Source organism: Podarcis bocagei (genome assembly GCF_964188305.1).
Source record: "Podarcis bocagei genome assembly, chromosome: 4".
In the NCBI taxonomy this organism is placed as follows: Eukaryota; Metazoa; Chordata; class Lepidosauria; order Squamata; family Lacertidae; genus Podarcis; species Podarcis bocagei.
In genome coordinates, this window is record NC_138128.1 from 31,439,034 (window position 1) to 31,466,391 (window position 27,358).

The 27,358-nt window shown below is 43.2% G+C and overlaps 1 protein-coding gene across 13 annotated transcripts in view; it reads left to right on the plus strand.

Annotated features, from left to right (window-relative positions):
• Window positions 1-27,358, plus strand: part of DOCK10 (dedicator of cytokinesis 10) — a 214,440-nt gene that overhangs the window by 83,470 nt on the left and 103,612 nt on the right. For 2 of the 13 annotated variants that reach the window (XM_081192477.1, XM_081192478.1), the window contains exon 1: window positions 15,970-16,154. The exons of 10 other annotated variants lie outside the window; for them this stretch is intronic. In XM_081192477.1, the coding sequence (XP_081048603.1) occupies window positions 16,050-16,154 (105 nt within the window). In that variant the 5' untranslated portion in view covers window positions 15,970-16,049. Of the gene's footprint in view, window positions 1-15,969; window positions 16,155-27,358 lie in introns of those variants that run through there. One more of the 13 variants, XM_081192470.1, reaches the window with a different exon arrangement.

A 27,358-nucleotide genomic window follows, 5' to 3' on the forward strand; every position in this document is an offset into this window, starting at 1 on the left:
TATTTCTATATTTGTCGAAAGGCAGGGGGAAAACATGGGGTCACGAAGAGTTGGACACGACTAAACAACTAAACAACAACAAGGGGAAAAACATATTGTCACACACACCCCTTTCTCCACGTGTTAAGAGACTCCAGGGGTGCCTGCACTTAACCAGGGTTTGGTTTCCTTGGAATGAAGGTCAATGGAGACTACGGGGAATTTAGGATATAAGACATTATTTACACATTAGGTTGGATGGGCTCCTAGCAACTTGCCTCCCCGTTAGGTTTCCAGGGAAGCCCGAAACTCAGCTTTGGGTCCAGCAAGGGGCAGACATGGCTCTGTCTCTCCAGCTTCCATCATTCACCAAACCCACTCACATTCAGCAGACACGCCCTAGCCTGTCTCTACCCTAGGCTGATGTGACATCCGGCCAGATGAGGTGGAGAAAGACTCACTCATTTGTCTCTGCGGCAACAAAGCTCACTCAGATGCAGATGATAGGCATAGGAACTGATTTGAATGGTTCAGCAAGTTTCCTCTTATAGATTCTAGCCTTCCATACACAGCTATAGAAGAGGCAATGAGATGGCAGGTCTTTTCCATCCACTCCAATGAAATACTAGCTACATTTGCCTCCTATTCTTCACATTTTTCTGTTCCAGTGATATCCAGTTAAGTCATACACAGAGAAGACCTGTTAAAATCAATAGCTGTAACTTACTTAGAAAGGTGTCTGTGTCATAGTCCCATTGCCAAGTAACACTGTGTAGAGTGTGGGGCAAAACAGACAGAATATAAAAGTCTTTTGAGATACTATTGATAGAGTCAGCATACAAAGTGAAGTCCATTTCGAGGGTCAGGCAAAGAGCAATCCATGTAGACCAGGCTTCCTCAACCTCTGCCCTCCAGATGTTTTTGGCCAACAACTCCCATGATCCCTAGCTAGCAGGACCAGGGTCAGGGATGATGGGAATTGTAGTCTCAAAACATCTGGAGGGCCGAGGTTGAGGAAGCCTGATGTAGACAATCCAGAGATCATGGAATCCAATGATCACAAAGCCAAGGGTCCAGGTGGATAGCAGGAAGCTGCAAGGTAGGGCCAGGAACCACAGGCATTGTTTTCAGCATCTGACTGCTGCTGAGAGCTCTGTTTAAGAAGGCTGAAGCCAGCTGGTTCTTATCAGTGCCAGCTGGTTCTCATCGGTGCCTTCTCTCTCAGCTGGTGGAGTCATTCGGCCTTCTGCCACTTCAGAGTGCTGTTCAGAAGCTGACTCCTGACCCATGACAGTTTGTCCCAGTGATATCCTGATCTTCCAGCAGAGATCTGGCAGCATGAAACTCAGGATGGTAGCACTGCAGGTCAGACACTGGTTCTAAGCTTCCTTTGTGTCACAAGAGGCGTTTTCAGGTAGTACCACCCTGTCATTCTCATCCTGAAGAATCATGTTATGCAGTGAAGCCAGCCCTGTTCTACTGATTCCTATAACACTCCTAGTTCTGCTACTGGGAATTTTAACAATGTGCCTGATGCCAGCCTGGTACCTACTTATCTATCCCAGGCAGTTTGCAGCCCTTGAACCTGAACCTTAACTCTCCAGTAGCAGAAATTATCGTTGTTGACTTAGAGAGCTGTTTCTAGTTAAAATAATCAGGGCTAGATGGAGCACGTCTTCTTCTGTTTGAGGCTGTTCCCTATAACCTAATTCATTGAATACCTTATCCTGAAATTCTCAGTATATTTTTTGGGGGGGGAGGGAATAGTGCAGAAAAAAGAGCATATGATAAAGAATGACTGGTATGTGACAAATACATTTCTGTCTAGATTACTAACTTTTAGATCATGGAATACTTTCCAGTCTTTTGAATTTGGTCAGTTTCTAAGCTTGATCTCTGATACTTTTCTAAAGTATTTATGGGCTGGATTCAGACTTAGTGTGCTTGAGTAGGCCCATTGAAATTAATGGGAATTAATCTAGACAGGACTAGTATATGTCCCCTTGATGGCAGTGGGTCTCTCCACTATGCATAACTAGGTCTGGAGTCTACCTTATAACTGAGGCTGCTGGGTCAGCACAGCAGCATAATCTGTTTTTTAATGATGTAGAGCCATTTAGTGCTTGAGACACTTTCCATTCTGAGCTAAAAATAAAAATTGGTAGGCAATCATAGGAGACATTTGGTTACTTATCAGAGAGGATAAGTTGCAGTGTATAGGAGAATAATTACATTAGCATTCAATCGAGTAACCATGATCCATAGGAAAAGCAAAATGCACCGGTTACGGAACTTACTGAGTGCTTTGGTTCTTTGAGACAGCCTCATCTTGTAGTGCCTATTGGAGCCAAAGATAACCCCCCCTCCAGAAAATATGAAACCAGTATGGATTTTGTAGTTTTAGTAGGCTAACGAAGGCATTGACTTAATATGGTTTATGTAGGAAAGTGTATCCTTTCTACTTCCCCCACAAAAGCCCCCAGACCTGCAATTTGGCAGGAAAAAAATCAGTTCTGGAAGGGCTCCTGTGCCTCCTAATTTCAACTGCTTCTTCCAAAAGAAAAAAAAAATTATACCTGTTTTTAAATACCCCCCAAAAAGTGAATGGGGAACACAGAGCTGCTTTTTATACAGAATGGCTCAGAAGTCAAATCACAGTTCAAAGCAGACAGTTGTTGTTGTTTAGTCATTTAGTCGTGTCCGACTCTTCGTGACCCCATGGACCAGAGCACGCCAGGCACTTCTGTCTTCCACTGCCTCCTGCAGTTTGGTCAAGCTCATGCTGGTAGCTTCGAGAACAATATCCAACCATCTCGTCCTCTGTCATACCCTTCTCCTTGTGCCCTCCATCTTTCCCAACATCAGGGTCTTTTCCAGGGAGTCTTCTCTTCTCATGAGGTGGCCAAAGTATTGGAGCCTCAGCTTCAGGATCTGTCCTTCCAGTGAGCACTCAGGGCTGATTTCCTTAAGAATGGATAGGTTTGATCTTCTTGCAGTCCATGGGACTCTCAAGAGTCTCCTCTAGCACCAAAAGCAGACAGAGCGACTCAGAAACAAATTGAAATTTTTCAAAAGCGCATATACAGACAAAAGCATGAATCATGGGGCCGTTGCATACTCCTATAAAATTGTTTATTTATTTTTATTTAACAAAATGTATATACTGCTTGGCTGTAAAAATAATAAGCTCTAAGCTTATTTCTTAGGAGGCTTTGGCTTTATGTTTGCTAGGAAGGTTTAGTGAGCTTGATTGGTTATAATGAGGGAGAAAATGGCTTTGTGTGGAACACTAGAATGGCATCAGTGATGGTGTGGCCTTTCTTCTCATCTTCAATAAAAATCTAATGTGAGATACAACTAAGTGTGCCCTAGAGACAAAGACTGCTTTGTCTTCACTGCCTACTCATTTGTATTTTCTGTTCATTATTACCTTCTGTGAAAATGGTTTCTGGATTTGATTGTGTTCCCTTTGTTAATCTGTTAATTCCGTTCTCTCACCCATTTCCTTATGTGTTTATGTGGTCCATTCTGTGTAAGCCATGGTGTGTTTCTTCCTCTTGCTTTATTTTACCTAGTGCGTAGCACATTAACAATGGCGAGGAGGCTCATTGTCTTGAATTATTGCCGCCATTCAAATAGTCTGTGATTCACTGCATGTAGCCATGCATTTGGGGCAGATCTGTTATGTGAAATAGTCACCAACATGGATGACCATAAACCTGGATTGCTTAAAAAGGGCTATTAGGCAAATTCAAGGAGGAAAGGGCTATTGATGGCTACTAGCCATAATGGCTGTGCTCTGCCTCCACAGTCAGAGGCAGCAATGCTTCTGAAATACCAGTTGCTTAAAAATACAAGCGAGGAGAACGCTGCTTGTGGGCTTCCCATAGGCCTCTGGTTGGCTGCTATAAGAACAGCCACTGGCCTGATCTAGCAGGATCTTCTTTGGGCACCACAGTTCAAGAAGGACACTGACAAACTGGAACGTGTCCAGAGGAGGGCAACCAAAATGGTCAAAGGCCTGGAAACGATGCCTTATGAGGAACGGCTGAGGGAGCTGGGCATGTTTAGCCTGGAGAAGAGGAGGTTAAGGGGTGATATGATAGCCATGTTCAAATATATAACAGGATGTCACATAGAGGAGGGAGAAAGGTTGTTTTCTGCTGCTCCAGAGAAGCGGACACGGAGCAATGGATCCAAACTACAAGAAAGAAGATTCCACCTAAACATTAGGAAGAACTTCCTGACAGTAAGAGCTGTTTGACAGTGGAATTTGCTGCCAAGGAGTGTGGTGGAGTCTCCTACTTTGGAGGTCTTTAAGCAGAGGCTTGACAACCATATGTCAGGAGTGCTCTGATGGTGTTTCCTGTTTGGCAGGGGGTTGGACTCGATGGCCCTTGTGGTCTCTTCCAACTCTATGATTCTATGATTCTTTTGTTCTTACGTTCTTAAATCCTGTTGCCAAGGAGGACAGGGCTCATGCCCCTTTAATAATTATGTAGAATATGGCTTCTTTTTCTTCTTCTTCTTTGGTGATCACTCGTAGCCGAGTAAGATTGTCTTCCATAAAACTCATTTTAACAATGAGTCTGTAAGTGACTGTGGAGGCCAATTCTGGATCCACGTCCTTCCACAGTGGGGATATTGGTTTCCAGGCGGGAGTTGATCATGGTGTGGATTTGCCAAACGTGCCTTCCTCTTAGCACGTTTCCCCCTTGTGTCCTGAGTTTGTGTGTCTTCAAAGCCCATTACACCTTTGGTAAAGGCTGTTCTGCAACTGGAGCACTCACAGGGAAGTGTTTCCCAATTGTTGGTGTTTATACTACTTAAAAAAAAAAAAATTGCCTTGATACAGTCTTTAAACCTCTTTTGTTGACCACCAGCATTACGCTTTCCAATTTTAAGTTCGGAATAGAGTAGTTGCTTTGGAAGACGATAATCTGTACAACATGACCAGTCCAATGAAGTTGATGTTGAAGAATCATTTCTTCAACACTGGTGATCTTTGCTTCTTCTGAATATGGCATTTCAGCATTGGCAGCGTATGCAGGATCCCTGCCACTCTACCTACTAATATCTCACAGATGAACTGAGGAGTTCTGTGTTTTCTCACAAGCTTACATGCTCACGTCAAATACAAGTTGCTCATCTGTGAGACAACTCCTTATTGATCACACAGCTACAAAACAGGGTTCATTTGTGATAGTTAGATTCGTAAGCATTGGTAACAGAAGTGGCGAAGCTGTGTGAAAGGCAAAAACAAATCAAACTGTTTCAATTATTTATTTTATTGGACTGTTTTAATAGGGTACAACTGTGCCTGCATTAAAAAAGTTAATCAAGATGATTGTGCAAAATATTGCTCAACATTTTTTTCTGTTGGTAGAGGCATCTTGCAAATCTCCCACAACACAATATGCTGTTCTCGTGGGGAAAGTCATAGATTATGGAAATGCCTTTCTCAGGGTGGTTTCAATATATAATTTCACTTCCATGCTCTCAAAATCAGGAAAGTGGTTTTGACTAAATATTAAAATACACACAAACATATCCATGCAATGCTAGAGGTGTGAGAATAGAGCCAAAGTTCTGTTTTTGCTTTGCTCTTTAATAAAAAGGGAGAGACGAGGAATTAGGTAGGCAAATTTCACCATGTGTTACGTTTGTTTGTTTAAGGTGGATTAGGATGGCACTCCTATGCTTTAGCAGTACAGTGCAGGAGATCATAGTTCTAAAAGATTAGGCAAATAATGTTTAGATAAAAAATTGAAAGGTACACAAAATGGCATGGATATGAGAGAAGTTGTTATATTCATTTGTTAAATTTGTGTGCCACCATTCGTCCATAGATCTCAGGGCAGTTCACAGCATAAAAACACAAGATAAAAATATAAAATGCATAATAATAACAAAAGCAACCCCCACCCCCTCCCACAAACACATTTAAAAGGATATAGGATGCTAGTCAGCCAAAGGCCTGGTTGGAAAGAAATGTTTTTGCCTGGTGCCTAAGTTGTTGTCCATTTTTAGGAATGATCCATTTCACATTGTTAGGAATGAGGTGAAACTTGTGTTCACAATAGCAATGGGAGTCCTAGCCGTAGGTGTGATTCCCCAGGAACAACACTTTATAATTTAAATGCTAGGAAACAGATCTTCTTGCAATGGATGTGTTGCCTTGGGTAAATCCTCTAGGTTGCCAGAAATATCCAAGTAATTGCCACACTTTTAAGGAGGGCACAAAAATTAATTGGAATTAACTGTCCCAAAACACAAGGAAAGCAGGCTAACAATGGTACAGGCTCAGCACAGGGTCGAGCAAGGCAAGAGATGCAGAACTGAACAGAAGCAACCATGATGTCCCAACTGTTGTCATGCCCCTCTTGCCAAGCTTTTAAAGATGAGGTGGGATGATCTCACTTATGAGACTCTTACCTTATTAGATTGCTTTATATGGAAACACATGCTCCACCTGGACTGGGGCGTTTGATCCCACCTACCAAGGTGAGGCCTGGTTCTTGGTGACAACGCTGTGTCTGACTGCAGCTCTGCCACCACTTCATCCACCTCAGCTGGTCAAAGCCCTCTCCACTCCCTAATGAATCCCCATGCTGTGCAGGAGTGGTGATGTAGAGAGTTGGCAGATCTTCTCCCCCCCCCCCCCTCTGATATCTAGAGTCTCAAAGGGAGAACTTCCATCCTTGGGTGCCAGCTTTCAAGCCTCTTCTTTGTTTCTTCTCCATTCTCCCCCTGCTGCTGCTGCTCCTCTTCTATCTTGAGCTGCCAAACCATTCGAGATCCTGATGGATCCATGAAAATTAGAAACTATGAAGAATTTGTAGGGGGTTTTTTTGAGGGAGAAGAGAATATTAACTACCTTTTGATGTTTGCTGTCTTGGGTTCCTTTTGGGAGGGAGGGCAGGATTCAAATTAAATAAATCAATATGCCCTTGTGTAGGCATTAAACATTTTAACACAATCTCTTACACATGTGCCATACAACAATGTCTTGAAGGTAAAGGAATGCTTGGTCCATGAATGGAGTTTGCAAATGTGAGATGGCCTGCTTTGCTTAATATTGATGCACAAAGGACCTAACAGAGCTCCCAAAATCCCTGGGCAAAATGTTTCAACTAAATAACACCCCAAATTAATTAGATAGTAGCTGATCAAGCAATTACGGAACATATCCTGTTTTCACAGCAGAATGGAAGGAAAAATGGCTGTCATGGGTAGAGGCAAAGCCCAGCTCAATTAAGAATCTGATGTGCTGTCTATTAAAGGAAATGGAAGACTAGCTTCACGTATTACCAGGAATGCAGGAGCAGAATTCAAAATAGAGCCTTGGGTAAACATGAGGCTAAAAGGCCTCTAAATTACTTGATCCATACTGAAATATCTATGGGATCAACTTCCACCAAGGAAAGAAAAACCCTTGTGGGTCACAGTGTGAATGACATGTGCAAATTAAATTACTATTCCCTCTCTGGAAGTAAAGGCATTGGGAAGAGTTCTGGCCTTCAACTTCTGCTTGATGAGCTCCTGTGCTGTGAAAGTCTTCTGGAAGGAAGGAAGCTATTATTACTCTGTCCCTAAACTCTTAATGACTGACTGTTTGTAACAATTAGATGAAATTGTGAGGTCATGCAAGGGAAAACGGTTGTCTCACATAAGTGATAGCTAAATAGTTGCTGGTGGCTAGCAACCTGACTCATATGTTGATCCAGTTGGAACAGATGAACCAAAATAGGCTAGGTGTTGTTGTTGTTTAGTCGTTTAGTCGTGTCCGACTCTTTGTGACCCCATGGACCAGAGCACGCCAGGCACTCCTGTCTTCCACTGCCTCCCGCAGTTTGGTCAAACTCATGTTGGTAGCTTCGAGAACACTGTCCAACCATCTCGTCCTCTGTCGTCCCCTTCTCCTTGTGCCCTCCATCTTTCCCAACATCAGGGTCTTTCCCAGGGAGTCTTCTCTTCTCATGAGGTGGTCAGAGTATTGGAGCCTCAGCTTCATGATCTGTCCTTCCAGTGAGCACTCAGGGCTGATTTCCAATAACCAGTTAAATAGGTTATTGTTAAGTGTACCAATTACCTAGGTAGCCAAGTTGTGCATGACCTAGAAGCCCAAGAATTTTGATCCAGCATCCTCTGTGATGTGGCAGAGGACAAAATGTGAAGTTGTGCATCAATTTTTACTGCTGACAATTCAAGAAGCCCCAAGGTAGCATCTGGGCTATCATGAAATTGTTGGTAGGTAGATGTGGCTAGTGAAATATACAGGCATGACCCAATAGCGCAGCTGTTGACAGATTCTGTTTTCTGGTGGATGGAAGGTGCAGAGAAGCTGGCTAGAAAGGACACACTGGCAGTTGCTGAAGATTACCATTGGTACTGCTGTCAATAATTCCATAGAGGTTTTGACAGTGCCCAGAACCCCCAGTACTTTGACATAGCTTGTGAGAGGATTTAGAGATAGCCAGTTGTCGTAATCTCTTATGAACAGGGAAGACTAAAGAGCTTCTTTAGAAACTACAACCTCTTTTGAGGAGATCCTGCCAAATATGGGGAAGTGGGAGGGGGCAGCAAGGCAGCAGAAGACAGGAGAGCAGGCTAGGAGCTCATAAGCTTTCTTTCTTGATGCTTTAGGTCAGAAACCAGCAGCTTTACTGCAAGCCCTGTTAAGTGTAGCAGGAAATGATGCATGGAGCATGTTATTTGTTATCAAAGAGTGGCATCACCCCCTCTCTCCTTGACTGTAAATGACTTTCTCCATTATGTCCTGCATGGAGTCATGGGGTTATATTTGTAGCCAACATGAAATGTCTCACACAAGGAATATTTACATGTTAATCTCCCCACCCCCCTGCTTGAATAGTTGCTCCATCTCTGATAGCAAACATGTTGGGAAGAGCAAGAGTACATCTGCAGACTATTGGTTCACCAATTAAAGCAAGCACTGTCTCAACTGAGGAATAACTCATATCAAAAAAGTTTAGATTACTAAATTACCATGCCTTCAAAATTGTGCATCCCTGAAGGAAAGTCAGCACAATATGCCTTTGATGCTTTATTTTATTTTATTTTGCATAGAGTGCAGCTTCTGTGGTTGCTGGAGACTCAGATGCAGATGCTTCACAGATTGCTGCAAATAAAGGAAATTGGACAGGCAGCTTTGCTGCTGAATGCTACAAAATAAGCAGTGAACTGTTGGTCCTTCAATTGGATATCACATGTCAAGGTCCAGTGGGTTCTGGGGGATGATGGACAAACCTTCCACCACTATTTGAGACACAGGTGTCAGTAATTTTCAACCAAACCTAATGGAGTGGTTTCTGTTTTTTCCCCAGTAAGCATTTATCCAGTGCTCTGCAGTCTCCCTGGCTCCTGGTGCTTCCTTGTCTAAAAAAGCCCCATGCCTCATGTCTTCCCCCCTGGGCTTTGATTGAAACCTGGACACCCAGGAAGGCTGAAGAGTGCTGATGATTTGTAGAATGAACGAGGCTATACAGTGGTACCTCGGGTTAAGTACTTAATTCGTTCCAGAGGTCCGTTCTTAACCTGAAACTGTTCTTAACCTGAGGCACCACTTTAGCTAATGGGGCCTCCTCCTCCTGCTGCACTGCTGGAGCACGATTTCTGTTCTCATCCTGAAGCAAAGTTCTTAACCTGAGGTACTATTTCTGGGTTAGCGGAGTCCGTAACCGGAAGTTTATGTAATCTGAAGCATATGTAACTCGAGGTACCGCAGTAGTCACAAACAGTCCATGGACCCTTGAAAAGTAACGTTTTCATTTTCAAATGCAAATTCCTACCTAATTACTTGATGTGAAATTGTTGAGAGGGCATGCAGGATAGGGCACAGCACTAGTTCTGTGTGAACACCATTTTTATTCACCCAGGACTTTTAGACTCTTGAGCATGTATGCATAATGTACCTTAAATCTGAGGTTAAGGATAACCCAGAACGAAGTGGTTTGGAGGGTTTACTGGATTCCATCCAGGCTGTACCAAAAGGGCATGAGAACAAGAGCTATCTTTTTGAGATGTAACACTGATGAGGGCACATTAATTCACATGACCTGATCCTGCCCAGTAATGCAACCCTTATGCAGAAGTATGCAGATACTTAAACAGGATTGTCTTTATCCTCGAAACAAAATTGGGGAGTTTAACATTTGGGGATGTTACCATGTCAAAGCATGCTTCATCGACTAGAAACATGAAAAGGCACCATTGCTCCTAAACTTGACTGTTGGATTTGAGGACATTTCTGTCCTTACACTCAGGGAGAAAGCAATTTATGATTGCAAGATGAAGCCATACACCACCTACTTTTCACTTGCTGTGATGCAGAGGTGCAGTCTTGCACCCAGTATTGAGGGCCCCCAGTATTGCACACACTGCTCACCTGTGACGTCATGCACACACCATGTGTTGCACACCCATTGTCGAATTTCTTTTTAAGGAGGTGGTAACATAATGCTCAGCCTTGGTTTTGCAAACCTTAAAGTTGCCTCTTCCTCTTCTAAACCAACTTGCCCTTCTTGGTTCACCTAAACCAGTGCCAAGCATCTGTTCAGTGTGTAACCATCCAGAGATCCTCTCTTTTTGTGTGTGTTTAGATCTAGATCTAGTCTGCTCAAATGGTGCTTTGTCACTGACTTCATTGGGATATTGATCCTGTTCAAAATCTGGTTCCACTTATTTTAAAGTGTATGGCTTTATATATCTACTGAGAGAAGTGGGACTTTACTATTGCTCTTCACTAACGGCTGCACTTGCAGAATTCCTTCTCCATTTTGAAGCTGAAAGCAGAAGACAAAGCAGTCTCAGCTTCGTTTGCTAGGTGGAAGCCATTTGGATGAAGTTCAATTATTTATCTTGCCATTACAGTGGTTGTTTGGGCCAAAACAATGTGTTCTCTGGCCAATGTACAAAAGCCTCCCTTCCTTTCTAAATTCCCTTTAAGGGCAAAGCATATTTACCGTATTTCTCTGTTGGAGAGGCAGGTCAGAGTTGGAGCTATGTTGTCTTCCATTAGGGCTATTTGCAACAACAGCATTCTTCGTCTTTATACAATTTGAACCAAATGTCTCTATGTGTGTGTTTGAGAGAGAGACATATATTTGCATGGCAAAGGTATTTTAGGGGCAAGGAAATCTTAGAATGCTTTCCTGAGATAAAGTGTTGCAGATAATGTCCAATGTCCTTTCCAGCTACTGAAAAAAGAATCTCTATTTTCAGTGAAGTCAGCAGGGCTTGAGGGATCCTGTGTTAACTCCCGAGTCTGTCAGGGACATTTCGCCTTGGCAGTTCTTTTCAGAGTGTCATGCAAGAAGTTTTCAGAACGCCGCCAGTGTTGGTGGTACGAGAGAAAACAAGGACAAATACCAACTTTGTTAATGTTGTGGTTCTTCCTTGGTAGTCACTGGGAATGTCTGCATAGCTTGGCAAAGACCTTTTGCTTTCTTTTCCATTCTTTATTGCCAGACGCCATTGCCTTTCAGTACTTCACTCAGTGGGAGTACAGTGAATCCACTCTTCTGCAAGTCTTCGGAGCAAGCAAGCAAGTCCTCCAGACTACATTTCCAATCATCTCCAACCGGTGGTCATGCTGTGTGAGGGTGAAAGGAGTTTTATGTCCTGCTCCTGGTGATACACAGGCAGAGAGGCTGAGAGTTGGCCAGGGCCTGTACCAGAACCACAATACATCGGAACAGCACTAGAAGCAGAGTCTATGCCATTACTTTCTTATAAGGAAGCAAATAGCTGCCATTCACATTCTTGTGGGGAAACTAAAATACTGTGTGCAGGGAAAACATATTGGGTGATTTGGCCACCAGAGAGAGGGATATACTGAAGGGAGCAATATTCCTCTTGAAAGCACTTCCAGTATTTGGAAGAATAGCCATTATTGCCCCATCTGCACAGTACACTTAAAGCAGTATCATGCCACTTTAAATAGTCATGGCTTTCGCCAAAGTTTTATGGCAACTGTTCTTTGTTAAGGATGCTGAGAGTTATTAGGATAGCCCCTCCATTCTGCTCATGGAGCTACAATTCTCAGAGTATTTTAACAATCCCTCTTCCCAGGGAACTGGAAATTATACCTCCACGAGGGGAATGGGAGTCTCCTAGCAACTCTCAGCACCCTTAACAACACTTTTCAGGATTCTGTGGGGGAAACTGCAACCGGTTAAAGTGGTATCCCAGTGCTTTAAATGTATAGTGAGGATGGAGCCTGTGTTTCCAAAGTGGGAGGTGGGAAGGAAGCAATGCAGAGAATTTCTGCACACAAACATGCCAATCCCAAATGCTTCTGCCTGATGGAGGAAGTTGTCTCTTGCCTTCCAACTCAGGGTCTGGAGGCTGTGGTTAGTTTGGGTCATCAGCAATGGTGCGGTTAGGTAATTTAATGATGTGGACTTAATGGTCGTATGGAGGTGGGGGAGAGGGCTCCTCAGATATTAATGTATATTGCTTCAAAATGTGGGAAGCTAGTTCTGCTGCTTTGGGGGGCCTTTCCTGATGATTTTGCTGAGAGAGCCCCAATGGTCCATCTCTGACCACACCACTGGGCATCAGGTCCAGATTTGGAAGAAATAGGAGTGCCCTTTGCTGTGTCCATGTTAGTGGCTGCATGGCCATGTTAGAGTGGGAGAAGAAATTTTCACCCATTTCTTTTTGCTTTTCCATTAACCAATGAGGTAACCCTTGCCATTGCAAGGGATGGCTATAGGGGTACTGTAAGTACAGATTTTCTGCTTAGTTACTGGAAAGAGACTGTGTGGTTGAGAGTGATGGAGCTGGGTAAGGAAGGGCAGTAACTTTCCGTTCCTCCAACAGCCACCCGCAAAACGTGGCTGTCCTTTAGAGAGTTTCTTAATGAAGACAATTTTTGTAAGATCAAACCAGAACTGCAATCAACATTTTTGTTGGTCCCTAAAATAGAAGCTTCCATAATTCAGCACAACCCTTTTAGAGGTCTAGCTATAGTGCCAAAACAAGATTTGATACCTTGGTATTGCAAACAATCAGGTTACTACAATCAGCAACGATTTGCTACATGATGAAGAGCTGTGGGAATTATTTTTTGTAATCAACCAGCAAGATCTCTTGTATGGCGAATGGGTGAGCATATTCAGCTTGTTTTCCACATGTAGTGTGGTACCTGAGTGTTTTTGGATTAGTAATTTGGGGGGGGTGTGCTCCTCTGTTTCCATGGATGACCACATAGGGTTGTGCTTAGCCTCTGCTAGAATCCAGCCTTTGCTGCTGCTGCTGCTGCAGCTCCGTGGAATGAATTACCAGCCCAAATCAGGCAGGTGTCTGGTGTGATGATGTTTAGGCAATGACTGAAGACATTTTTGTTTTGTAAGGCATTGCCTGAGGTGTAACCTAGTCACTTAATCAATTTAATCTCTGATGAAATAATGTTGAATTTTCAAGAAACCTTTTGGTTTAATATGCTGTGTGAAGGGCTTTCCTTGCTTACCCAAGCTCCAGGAAATTTCCCGGAAATTGCATCTGTTAAGGGCTGTGCCCTTAATGAGTGTATTATTTAGGCAATATTTAAATGGTATGGTACCCTTTCCTGTGATTAGCTCCACCTTCACCATTACTATGGAGCTGTATTTGGAGTTTGTGCCAGAGTGGTGGACCCAAGTTCCAGATTTGTCTGTTCACTGAAAAAAAAACTCATGGAGTCTGTTCAACTGAGGCTACCATTGCACATTACAAATACCCAACTGGTGACCAGTACCATCCACGTAAAATGATAAGAGCTGGATGGGACTTCGAAGGTCATCTAGGTCAACCCCCTGCCACAGGTAAAGTATTGTAAAGCATCTACTTGTAGCAAATTAAGCGAGAGAACGGACATGACGGAGACCAATGTTTCACTGGTGCCAGCACAATGTTGAACATGAATATATTGCAATGTCAGGCAGACATTTTTCACTCCAGATTCAGAGCATCATTGTGGCAATCATTTTCTGTGTCAGGGCCCAGCTCAATGATATGTACACCATGAACAAAAATTAGCTTCAAACATGTGCAGAGTGGAATTTCCTCTAAAATGAGTCACCATTAACACTTTCTAGATTAGGTTTTCAGATCAGGTTCTCAGAGCATCAACACTTTTTTTAAAAAATGACAAATTGAAAGAGCAGTCATACAACTGAAGAATAGAAACCCAAATCTGTTTCGTTTCTCATACATTGTCCTAGAATTCATTCCTCCCAAAGTTCCATAGCCCTTTCCAAAATTTTGTTTCTCCTTTCCTACTGAAGTTGATATTATGATGGCAATCTGGATTACAGTGAGAGGTTAGGAAGAGAAATACTACTATATAAAATACATGCAATTGTTCAGAATTCTTTATATACATCGTTTTAGCTAATTACTTAAAATGTAAGACTTTTTACAAAGCAACCAGTGACCCAAACTAACACTGCTAACTTTTGACATTATATTGCTTTTCTCTCCCTCCTGAGGCTTGGAAGCATCACGGGACATTCCTGTCAGTTGCTAGAGCAGGTGTGGGAAACCTTTGGTCTTCCAGAAGTTATTAAACTTAAACTCCTCTCAGCCCTAACAAGCATGGCCAATAGCCAAGGATGATGGGAATTGTAGTTCAACAATGTCTGGAGGGCAAAAGTCCAATGCTCTTGTGTTTTTGTTCATTCGTTTTCCTTCTTGGCTTGTGTGAATGGCAATTCGGATCTAGGTCTTGGGTTAAGTCTAGATTTAGCTAAAGTAAAAATTTTGCTTACCACCTCTCCTATCTCTCCCTCCCTGCAATCGCTATCTTACCTATTTCAGCTGCTTAGGAAGAGAGAGAGAGAGAGAGAGAGAGAGAGAGAGAGAGAGAGAGAGAGAGAGAATGAATTAAACAAATGAGCAATGGATGGTCCTATCGCCATTTAAAACTCATTTGTGCTAGATTGTGTAGTTGCTGGTGTTGCTTTCAAGGGTGACTGTAAGCATCAGAAATAAAGGAAGGCAGCTCTTATTAACTAGAGTTTGGAGACAGGAAAAGAAAATTGATAGAAACAAGCCCCTAGTAAGTCAGTTGAATTGGAATTGGAAAGAGAAGGAGATACTGCAAATTACTTGGCTGCAGGGGCATAGCGTGGAGAGGGACAGGGGGGGCAGTAGCCCCAGATGCGTGATTTTGAGGGGGTGTGAACCAGGTGCCCCCATGCAGGGATTTCTGTCCTGCCTGCCACCAGGGATCTCTGGGCCCCAGAGCCTAGCCTGGCCTTGCTGCTGTGTCCCCAGCCCCCTCTCTGAATGGCTGCCCGGCCAACGTTGGTATGTGACCGCCATACTCCATGCCCTGTGCCTGTGCACCAGGTTTTGTTCACCCTCCATGCCCAGTCCCTGGTCCCACCTGGTGCGCACATGGACACAGGTGTCCTGGGCACCAACAAAGGATGCAACACCACTGCTTGGCTGGAGAGCTGCATTGCAAAATGCAGAAATGTGTGAAGTTCAAAGGATGCTTGCGATTCAGTTCACACATGGTTTTGGAAAGTGTGAATTAAGTCCATTCACCTTCAAATTTCATCTGCTTTTCTTCCCAAACCCTCATCATCACCCTCCATGCAGTTTCCACCTCCTAGTCATGGAAGACTTGAGCTTCTTCTAGAAAATGTCTCCATCTTCCTAGGGAAGCCTTGATTGCTTGCCCCTTACCAAAGTTGAAATTGCTAATTGGGTGGAGCAATGGTGTGAGTTTGGGGTAACCAGGTTTCTTCTAATCAGAGTTTCCTAACTGAAACAGGATTTTCTTATGAGTGGGTCTGCGAAGGGAAATATTGTGCCTAAGGCGTCATCCCCACTAAGATTTTATTTGCGGTTCACTGAAGCACCATCTTTTTTATAGCTCACAGGAAGTAATGAGTTATAACTGAGGGCGCTGGGGCTTTTTTTTAAATGCAGCTTCTGTGAATGCAGTAAATGCTCATACTATACTTCCCCTTCAGACAGTACAGCTCAGTTTCTTCTCTGAAGCTGGTGTAGCCAAAAGGTTAAAGGAATATGCTGCCGGGACTCCTACTGACACCATGAGTTTTAGAGAGAAAGTATTTAAAAGGGAGGCCAGTGAACTCTGGAGGAGAAAAAGGACGATTAGGCGAGTAAATCAAGGAGAAATCCACAGGTTGAGCTGCGTATGTATTATATATATATATCTTTCCTCTTCTTTTATCTAGTTCTTTTCTCATGCAAGTTCCCCATTCTACGGATAGGGAAGAAAGCGGAATTTGAGCTAGTTAATATCTGTGTACAAAGCCAATTGATAAAGTTGGAGGTTGCATTTCTAGTCAAACAGCATATCATGATTCTAACCCTGTCTGAATGTTACGGAAGAAAATTAGCTTGAATCTAGTTTTTAATATTATCTTGGGTTTAAAATTACTCATTTTCCTGTTCCTTCAAGGAAAAAGAAAGAGGGAACTAATAATCTAGATTGGTCTGGCTTTAGACAATATGGGGGAAAATTAGTAGTATTATTAATTCAGATTGTTGCCTTGCTTGTGTTTATGACATGGAAATGCTAATCTGTCAAAGGAGGTAAATGTTGCATTACAAGAGTACAATTTTAATCTTGGTTATTAGCCAGGCAATTGGCCAAGCAGACTGATTTTCACAATGTTACATCTTCCACCTGGATACACAATAGATTTAAAACACCATTCCTTCCTGATATACATCCTTTGAAAACTGAGGCCTTTGGAAAGTGCTGCTCCTTTATCCCATGTTGTGTGCGTTCATCATGCTTGTTTTTAATTCAAGACCTGGCACAGAATTTTGCATCTTTAAAGTGTTTCTGCTTTCACGGTTTCTTTGCAAAAGGAAGATCCAATTACTTACGGTAAGCCTGTCAAGAGAAGCTCCAGAAAGCGCAGGCATTTGGTAATAGTCTAGGTCAAACCAGAAAAGATTTTGAGGACTGGGGATTAGATCTCCCCTCTTTGTCATTTTTGTTTAAAAAAGCAGCCACAGAGACAGCCCCTCCCCAGTTTGGTTGGCATGATGACACTGGCAATAGTTAACCCTTTCCCCATGCAATTTTCCTGATGCAAATCTCCCTCCAGCTGCTCTTTCTACTATAAGAGAAGCATAGTTTCCCCTAATGGGAAAGGAGATAAATGCTGAGGCAATGACAGGGTGGTGGTGGCATTAAACCCTCTCCTAAAGTGCCGTGGCAGGTTCAGGAGGGATGAACAAGATAGTGTCAGAATTGATTAATGTTTGGGAAATGGTTAGGGGGAAAGGCTTATACCCCTCTCTGTAAATGCTGTGTTATCTATGTGCAAGAAATTAAAGAGGCAGTATGTTCACTTGAAGAATACATGCTTTTCTTATGTCCAGTCTCAGGAATCCCATATTTAATCTTTGGCTTCTTCCATCAAAGAGACTGGGTGAAAGATGATGGAGAAAATATCTGCTAGAGATTCTTGAGAGCCACTGTTACTCAGAGTAGATAATTGCAAGGTAGATGGGCATCTTAAGCAGATGGTATGGCAGTTTCCTCTGTCCCTATGCTAAATCTCCTTTGACCTTTCAGATATGCAAGGATTGTTGGGGGCATAGTTAGAGGTCTGTACAATTGTGGCCAGGAATTGAGACTTTGTGGCCCTCAACAGATCAGTTCCCCTCTCCCGTGGTTACTATTCTATCTGCTTATTCTGTAAAGAATTTTGAATCTTTGACAAGATACATATTGTATTCTGGTCTCAGAATACGGTGAGCCTTGGTTCAGGACTTGGGTTTCTAGACAGAATATTAAGGTGTTTTTTTGGAGCTGATGACCTACTGCCCTGCTTCTAAATGTCTCTTCGTTTTCATCAGAAAGATTTGAAAAATAAATAGTGGTGTATGTTTTGGTCGACCTTATTTGATCAGTCTTATTTTGTCGATCTTATCAGGTCAGCATATGATTTGGGACATCTCATCTGCCTCATTCTTATTGTGGAAATATCTCACTGCCAATTAACTAGCATTCTGGATCAATCTAATTTAATGCAGCAAAATGGAACTCATTTGTAGCTTCTAGTTTAATGTTGCAAATAGTGTTTTTTGGAGAGTTTTTGGAAGAAACAGGGCACCCTGATATAGCAGGGAAGGTCTCTGTGTGGAAGATGACTAACAAACATGCAGGTGTGAGGCCTTGTTTCCATCAGAATACTTATCAATCCCCACTGAATTGGCTGGGTGGGTACCTTAATTCAAAATGTGTGTTTCCTTCCAGAGCTGCTAGTTTGAAAGTACATACACAGGATTCATTTATTTGCCAAAAATGCATACGCTACCAAACTTAAGGGGCGGGCAGGGGGATAACATGGCAGTCAACAGCATGAAATCAACAATATAAATATATTCACAAAACAAGTTAAAAATACACAAATCAGAAGATCAGATTAATACATCAATATGACTGGATCACCTCTCAATGAGTGAACACTGGGTTACACAGGGGTAGGATTGCACCAAGAATAATATTTTGTATGTGGGGTATAGGGTGTGGGTGTGTGTGGGTGTGAAAGCCACATCTTGATTTAAAAACAAAATATTGGAGCACTAAGATAAAATTGTTGCTTTTAATAACATTGGTGGTTCTGATTTTATATGCAACGTGAGCTGAGCTGTTGTAAACTGTGGCTTCTTAAAACAGGAAAGCACTACTCCCTGCATCTTTGAGTTTGGATTAAAGTAAGTTGCAGTCACTGTTGCCTGCTGTCCTGTTCAGGCATTTCTCAGTGGCTTGTTTTGCCTTCAGAAAAGTGCTTGAAACATGGATTCCCTTGACTTCACTTCTGCAGTTCATAACCTATGCCTTCCCACCCAATATTTCACAACTGGAGCACACTAAATACTTGTCCCAAAGGCATTTCTGCTGTCAGTATACAGTGAGTCTTCCATCCTCCCCAGGACAGCTGCAGTTTTCCTCATTGTATTCTGTAAGGCCAGGATGCACTGACCAGCCACAGTGAAGGTGACTATGACTTCTACCATACAATGCATACATAATTCAGAATCGTTCCCTAGTTTTGTTGAAATCAGCTTTATAATATTACTGTGTCATAATGTCTAATAAAGCATCCCTCATTCATTTCTGCCACTTTGCGGCGAACTGTTACTGGGTTCTTCTTTCGTTAACAGTGATGAAAACTGTTGATACAATCGACCATAACATCCTTCTGGACCGTCTAGAGGGGCTGGGAGCTGGGGGCTCTGTTATACAGTGGTTTCGCTCCTTCCTCCTGGGCCGTGTTCAGAAAGTGGTGGTGGGGGATGAGTGTTCAGACTCCTGGGCCCTCACTTGTGGGGTGCCTCAGGGTTCCGTCCTCTCCCCCATGCTTTTTAACATCTATGTGAAGCTGCGGGGAGAGATCATCAGGGGGTTTGGACTGGGTGTCCATCAATATGCAGATGATACCCAGCTCTACCTCTCTTTCAAATCAGAACCAGTGAAGGCGCTGAAGGTCCTGTGTGAGTGCCTGGAGGCGGTTGGAGGATGGATGGCGGCTAATGGATTGAAGTTGAATCCTGACAAGACAGAAGTACTGTGTTTGGGGGACAGGGAGCGGGCTGGTGTGGAGGACTCCCTGGTCCTGAATAGGGTAACTGTGCCCCTGAAGGACCAGGTGCGCAGCCTGGGAGTCATTTTGGACTCACAGCTGTCCATGGAGGCGCAGGTCAATTCTGTATCCAGGGCAGCTGTCTACCAACTCCACCTGGTACGCAGGCTGAGACCCTACCTGCCCGTGGACTGTCTCGCCAGAGTGGTGCATGCTCTAGTTATCTCCTGCTTGGACTACTGCAATGGGCTCTACGTGGGGCTACCTTTGAAGGTGACTCGGAAACTACAACTAATCCAGAATGCGGCAGCTAGACTGGTGACTGGGGGCGGCCGCCGAGACCACATAACACCGGTCTTGAAATACCTGCATTGGCTCCCAGTACGTTTCCGAGCACAATTCAAAGTGCTGGTGTTGACCTTTAAAGCCCTAAACGGCCTCGGCCCAGTATACCTGAAGGAGCATCTCCACTCCCATTGTTCTGCCCAGACACTGAGGTCCAGCGCCGAGGGCCTTCTGGCGGTTCCCTCATTGCGAGAAGCAAAGCTACAGGGAACCAGGCAGTTGGCCTTCTCGGTAGTGGTGCCCACCCTGTGGAACGCCCTCCCATCAGATGTCAAAGCAATAAATAGCTACCTGACATTCAGAAGACATCTTAAAGCAGCCCTGTTCAGGGAAGTTTTTAATCTGTGATATTTTAGTGTATTTTTGGTTTCTATGGAAGCCGCCCAGAGTGGCTGGGGAAACCCAGCCAGATGGGCAGGGTACAAATAATAAATTATTATTATTATTAGTAGTAGTAGTATTGATTTGAGGCAAGGGTCACCAATTTTTTCAGGTTAAGAAGATGGCATGGGTGCCAGTGGCTGCTGTGGTGGGCCAGGTGTGGAATAATCCAAATTGCTGCCGCAACTGCAAGTGCATAAAAAGAGACAGAATCACAGAATGGTCCAAGTATGCTGCCCCATCAACCCACTAGCCCCCACCCATCAATGGGGGGAAAGGCACTCAAATTGTCTACTGCCATGTTTGCTTATAGAGAGAAGCTCTTTGCACCTCTCCTGTGTTCAGAATAGATTGCAGGATGAGTATCCTAGCATCTAATGTTTAAGGGGACGGGTTCACTGTAAGCCAGTGATGGCCAAACTTGGCCCTCCAGCTGTTTTGGGACTACAACTCCCATCATCCCTAGCTAGCAGGACCAGTGGTCAGGGATGATGGGAATTGTAGTCCAAAAACAGCTGGAGGGCCAAGTTTGGCCATCACTGCTGTAAGCAGATGTTAGTGATGCTGGCATTAAATTATGAACTGGTTGCAACTTGCAACTACAACTATTTTTCTTTATTGTAGTATGCATCTAAATCTATTTGCACTTGAAATTCCCTCCCCCCTTTTTAAAACTTTTGCTGTGAAATGTTCCTATCACTTCCACTTATTTTTGTGTGATGTGACAATTGCATATTCAGTTTAGCTCTACCATCCCTGCAGCTTCCCTACAGTCTTCTATCAAATTCAGGTTGTCAGAAATAATTCTAAGTTTCAGAAAGCATTCATATGATCTCAAAATTCACCAGGCAGTTTTAGGGCAATCTTATCCGTGTGCTCTTACAAAATATTCACTGTACCCCAGGACACAGGATTATAATAGGCAGCCACGATTCTATTAATCCTTTGATGGCCTCTTAGGCTGCAGTCCTGGGCTCATTTACCTGGGACGAGATCCCTTTGAATTCAAAGGGGCTGAGCAGAAATGTAGAGGATTTTGATGTTAATAGAAATGAATGAAATTTATATTTGAATTACCTGAAGTAGAAGTTATTAAGTACCTTTGCTGCTTCTCTGATAAAAAAAAATCGAGTGGGTTTAATCTTTGTTTGTTTGTTAAAGCTAGATTATCTGATCACAGATTTCCCACATTGGGTGTTTCTCAGCCCAATCAACATACCTTACCTTCTTGAGTTGCTTAATATGCCTCATGGACATCCCTATTTTCATTGGAGAAATGTTGGAATGGCCAAAGCTCAGTGGTAGAGCAACTACTCTGCATGCATAAAATTCCATGTTCAATCTCTGGCATCTCCAGAAAGCATTGGGAAAAGGCTGCTGCCTGAGAACTGGAGAATCACTGTCAGTTGTTGTAGACAAGATTGGGCTAGATCAGGAGTAGGGAATCTCCAGTCTGCAGGTGAAACCTGGGACACCAGACCTGCTCATTTTGCTTGTAAGACTGTTTTCCTTGAGCTACAGCATCACATGTGGAGCAGGTAGAGACCAGATATGGGGCAGGTAGAGATATGTCTACATAAAGCAGGATTGAATAACTCACTGGCTGAAGTGTGCAAAGTTCAGTCCTTCTTGGTTCAGGCGCACGAAATAGTTTTCCCGGGACATGGCTGGTGCAGCGGAACCTTACAAAATCAGCTGATGTACGGGGAACTCAATGCTGGTTGGGCAGTATCCACCTTTCCCATAGTAGGTCAACTTTGACAGGTGGGCAAGATGACAAGGTATCAATATGGTGTCAAATATTGACAGGTGGATGGCTCCATCAAAGTTGATCTGCTGGGGGTGAGAGAAAAAGGGGTGGGGCAAAAACGTTCCCCACCCTTGGGCTAGGTGGACCTATGGCCTGATGTGATATAATGCAGCTTCCTATGGTCTTTGGAAACTCATATGATAAAAAACTCATGGCAGATGAAAGCGTATTTGGTTCTGAAATGCTGAAGTATTTTTCATCTTTTTTTATTCCTTTTTGTGTGTGTAAGTAACAGACGCTCTGAAGTTGGTTGGATATATCAGCTTCCATGGATGGAAACCATGTATAGCTCTCACCCATTGGTTTGGAACTGGAGTGCTACAGTGGCCTTTACCCATGAGTAATTGCACTATGCTTCCTCCAGTGTTGGATTTGCAACCTTCAGGTCTGATCCTCTTCGTTAATCAGGCAGTATTCTACACTTACAACAGTCTGTCTTTATATCACACCCTTGAATACTCTGGCAGGATTTTAACTATACTTCAGTATTTTCTCAATGTTCCAGCATTATGGTTCAAAGCCTGCCAAATCCTTGTGGTATTTGGCCCATAAAGCACAGTAGGGTGAAAAGAAGGAGCTTTCTCCACTCTGTGCCTCCATGTTAGGGTACCTCTGTGTTAGAACTGCCATATTTTCACTTCTTGGTGACAAGCTAAATTTTAAGGATGTGATCTAGCCGCAATCTACACAACCACAAAGGGCCTAGAACGGAAATGAAAATATATTCAGCTGTGCTCCTGTTTTAAAGGGCCTCCTTTAAATGTCCAAGCAAGTGGGCCCATGCTACTGCTCAAAGGTCCTGTTCTCCACACCCACCCAACCATAGCCTAAATGTACACACCACAGAGAAGCAAACTGAAACAACCAAAGGTCATAGAGACTAACCATGTTCATTGGCACAAGCTTTTGTGGTCTAGAGTCCACTTCATTAGATATTCATCAGAACACCAGAATGCGCCTGTTGAAGTGGATTTTAGCCCACAAACATTTATGCTGCAATAAAGTGTGTTGGTCATTAAAGTACTCTTTTGTTGCTTTTGCTGCAACAGGCTAGCCTGGATACAGCACTGGAAAAAGCAAACTGAGTGGCTAAATGTCTCCATAGGAAGCCACGCTTAACTAAGCAGCAGGCTTTTTCCTCTTGAATGGGCCATTTATGGAGGGTTTGTTTTATATTGTACAGCTGGCTGTTTGGCTGATCTTGAAAATACTGAGTAGATCAAGTTTATTGCATTTATGGGTGGGGGGTTTAAGTGACTTGTCTTCCAGCTACCTCATCATGATTTTGCTAGAAGCTTTTTGCAAAATTAGGCTCTGTGCAGTAAAATACACCTTGTTTCTGTTTTACTTTCTCTCGGGGATTTCTGTCAGTCTCTTCTTTTTCATTGGGCGCATGGGCAGAAAGAAGCATGAGTATTCCCTGCAGGGTCATAGTGTGTCAGATTGACTCTGTTCTTCTGTCCTGCGCCCAGTTAACTTCACATGTGAGACTTATTTCTGAGTCATGCTTTAAAAAACCTATGCTCTGGCATACAAGGGTGCCAGAATATGAGAAAAGCTTGGCTGTGTCAGAGGAAAGGTCCATCTAGCCCAGTTTCCTGCTTCCCACACTGTCCAACCCTATTTTTCTGGGAATCCCAGAACCAGGGCATAAAGACAATAACCCTACCTAGCTGTTGCTCCCCTACAACTGGAATGAGGGGTATCCTCCTTCTGATTATGGATCATTATACAATACAGCAGTAGTAGCCCTTGAAAGACCCACCATCCGTGAATTTGTCTAATCTCTTTTAAAGCCACCTAAGTTAGTGGCCCATCACCTCCTGGCAAGTAGAAGGGGAAGAAATGGAGGCAGTGAGAGATTTTACTTTCTTGGGCTCCATGATCACTGCAGATGGTGACAGCAGTCACGAAATTAAAAGACGCCTGCTCCTTGGGAGAAAGGCGATGGCAAACCTAGACAGCATCTTAAAAAGGAGAGACATCACCTTAACAACAAAGGTCCGTATAGTTAAAGCCATGGTTTTCCCAGTAGTGATGTATGAAAGTGAGAGCTGGACCATCAAGAAGGCTGATCGCCGAAGAATTGATGCTTTTGAATTATGGTGCTGGAGGAGACTCTTGAGAGTCCCATGGACTGCAAGAAGATCAAACGTATCCATTCTTAAGGAAATCAGCCCTGAGTGCTCACTGGAAGGACAGATCGTAAAGCTGAGGCTCCAATACTTTGGCCACCTCATGAGAAGAGAAGACTCCCTGGAAAAGACCCTGATGTTGGGAAAGATGGAAGGCACAAGAAGAAGGGGACAACAGAGGACAAGATGGTTGGACAGCGGTCTCGAAGCTACAAACATGAGTCTGAACAAACTGCGGGAGGCAGTGGAAGATAGGAGTGCCTAGCGTGCTCTGGTCCATGGGGTCACAAAAAGTCGGACACGACTAAACGACTAAACAACAACAACAACAAGTTAGTGGCCATCATTACATCTTGTGGCAACAAATTCAGTCGTTGCTTTTCATCACATAAGTAGTCACAACAGGTAGGCTCCATCTGCCTCCCTCCAACCAGCTGTTCTCCTTTTTCCTACATCTTGCATGGGCAAGTTCTACCACACAACATCCATTCTGCATTTGTAAGGAGTTGCGCTTTCTGTGCGAAGGCAGCTATACTCTGCAACTCCCTGCCCATTGACATTAAGTGGGTGCCTTTGCTGCACTATTTTTGACATCTGCTAAAAATATTTTTATTTGGGCAAGCCTGCCCAAATTTGTAAAGCTTTAGGGATTAAAGGTGGGTCCCTGACCTGACCTATGACCTGTTTCAGAAAACTCCATTTATAACTTTGATTTCCCCCCGTTCCTTTCCCTTGGTTATCACCTTATGAAAACGTCAACTTTTGGATGGTTTCTGGATCAACCAGTCTCCTGCCACCTCTCACTATCCTGCTCCACAGCAGTCCCATGTAGGAAGCTTTGAGGACTGTGGCCAACAAGGCAATTTGCCCTTCTGTGGCTACCACACAGGGAATAGAACATAATAGTTACAATGCAGCATGAGATTTAACACAAATTGTGCTCACTGGAGCTTTTCTGTTAGATTCCTATTCAGCAGTTGTGGGCTTTCAAGACAGGCTTTTAATTTAGGTGTAAAAAGCAGCTCAGAGGTTCTGCACAAAACCTGCAGGATAGTAATGTGATAGAAAAAGCTCATCATGCAAAATGTGCCCCCAGGCACTCAAAGGTTATAGTCAACTTGCATTGCATCGGAAGGTGCGATTTAACTTGCATTGCATCTGAGTGTGCTGTTTTGCCCCATTGCTCCAAAGAAGAGCTCTCTGAGACTGGTCAAATTTTGGGACCTCAGGCAAGCTATGGATGCACTGTGTCTGCTTCTATGAAATCAATTATGAGGATATTTTTAGTCTTCATTGCTGGAAGAGCCACAACGCTGTGACTGGAACATAAAATGAGAAGTTGTAGGAGGTGGGACTTGATTTAATCATTAACAAGCTACATAACATTGAAGCCAGTGCATATATAACAGCTGTGAATTGTAGGGGGAATTCTCTTTGGTTCTGGCACTAGCTCAGACCCAGGTGCGTGTTAACGATAGCTTGTCTATTGAGAATGAATATGGAAGGCTCCATTTTGCAGTCTAGTGAATAAATAGTCTGTAGAAATTGGGTGTAATAGTAGGAGCTTGCTGGTGAGTGCCTCTTTTTATAGTCACATCATCTGCATCTTGCCAACGTAATTCATTACTCATTTAAGCTAGCAAATATCAAAACAGCACTATCAAAATCCAATCCTGCACCATTCAGCCTTGGCACACAGATTGCCTAATTGGTTCATTTCCAGGAGAGCCAGACAAGTTAAATTCAGGCGAGACAATCCTGAGACTGTTGGAGCTTTAAATTAGAATAAGCTCCATTACAAATCTCCCAGCATACATTGCTAGAAAGAAATGCACTAATTCAAACGCTGTAAGACTTTCCTGACTGCTTTTTATCCCAAGGATCTTGGTGCAGAGATAAAACGGTAGCAAAAATTATCAGGATTTTCCATCCCAAACGCAGAGAAAACCTCTCAAAATGCAAGGAGAAGGGAAGTGAATTGCAGGGCTTTGTTTGCCAAATCACAACCAATTTTCTCTGCAAAGAATGAAATCAGCACTACTCAGACTGCATATCCTGAACTTTAGAACTCTGGATTATTTAGGGTCCTGCAGCTGGGAGCATAGGGAGGAGTTCAGATATTGATCCCCCATCTCATTTCTGAAACAAAATTCAGGGGTTCCCAAACTGTGGCCTGTAAGTTTCATTCCGGTGGTCTGTGGTGTCTGTGGATTTCTGGTTGTAGATGAGAGACAGCCCATCATGTTGATTTTAATTGCATTTTTAATTGCTTCTTTTATTTCTTATGTTGTATTTTATTGTACTACAGTTTGAATTCTATGTAATCACAATTGCTACAACAGGCAGAAAAATCATTAAGTGAGCCCACCAAGACCTGCAGCAATTTTCAAGTGGTCCATGAAGTGGGTGGGGGCGAGTCTGGGAATCACTGGCCCCGTTCTCTCCCCCCACCCCATCCATATGTTGAAAAAGAGAAATTGCATTATGTAGGGCTCCCATGCAATTGGTCATCAACATCATGAATTCAGCTCCCTCTTTCTCTGAAGTACATGAACAAGCTCCACATCACACAGCAGCCATCTTGAAACTATTTGTGAGCTTTGCGCTATCAAATTGCCCTTTAAAGGTAGCTGGACTATGTGTGCAAAGCTATTCTTCACTTGCCTTGTGTTATAGTGCCATTTTTGCCAAGCTTGTGCCAAAGCATATAGAGCATATAGGATATTTTATTTACTTGGAAAGATTTATATGCCGCTTAATCCCCTCCCTCCAAAAACAAATCTAAGTGGTTCACATATTAGTATGAAATATTCTTGGATAGGATTGGATCACTTAATACTAAAAATCACATTGGTTTAAAATGAATGAATCTATTTTCCTTAATTGTCCATTACTACAGTTCTGGTAAAATAATGCTGGGGGTTTTGGGAAGCACAGCTGAACCAACACATGGGAAGTCCAGCAATTGCATCATTTCACAAGTTGTGATGGTGGTGGCACCAGTGTAATACCAGGGGGGTAGAATGTTTTTGCACTGGCAATAGGGACACAGAATTCAAGGGTAAGAAAAACAAATGGAAAACATAGACAAGATTCAGACAAAATGTGCTGTAGTAGTA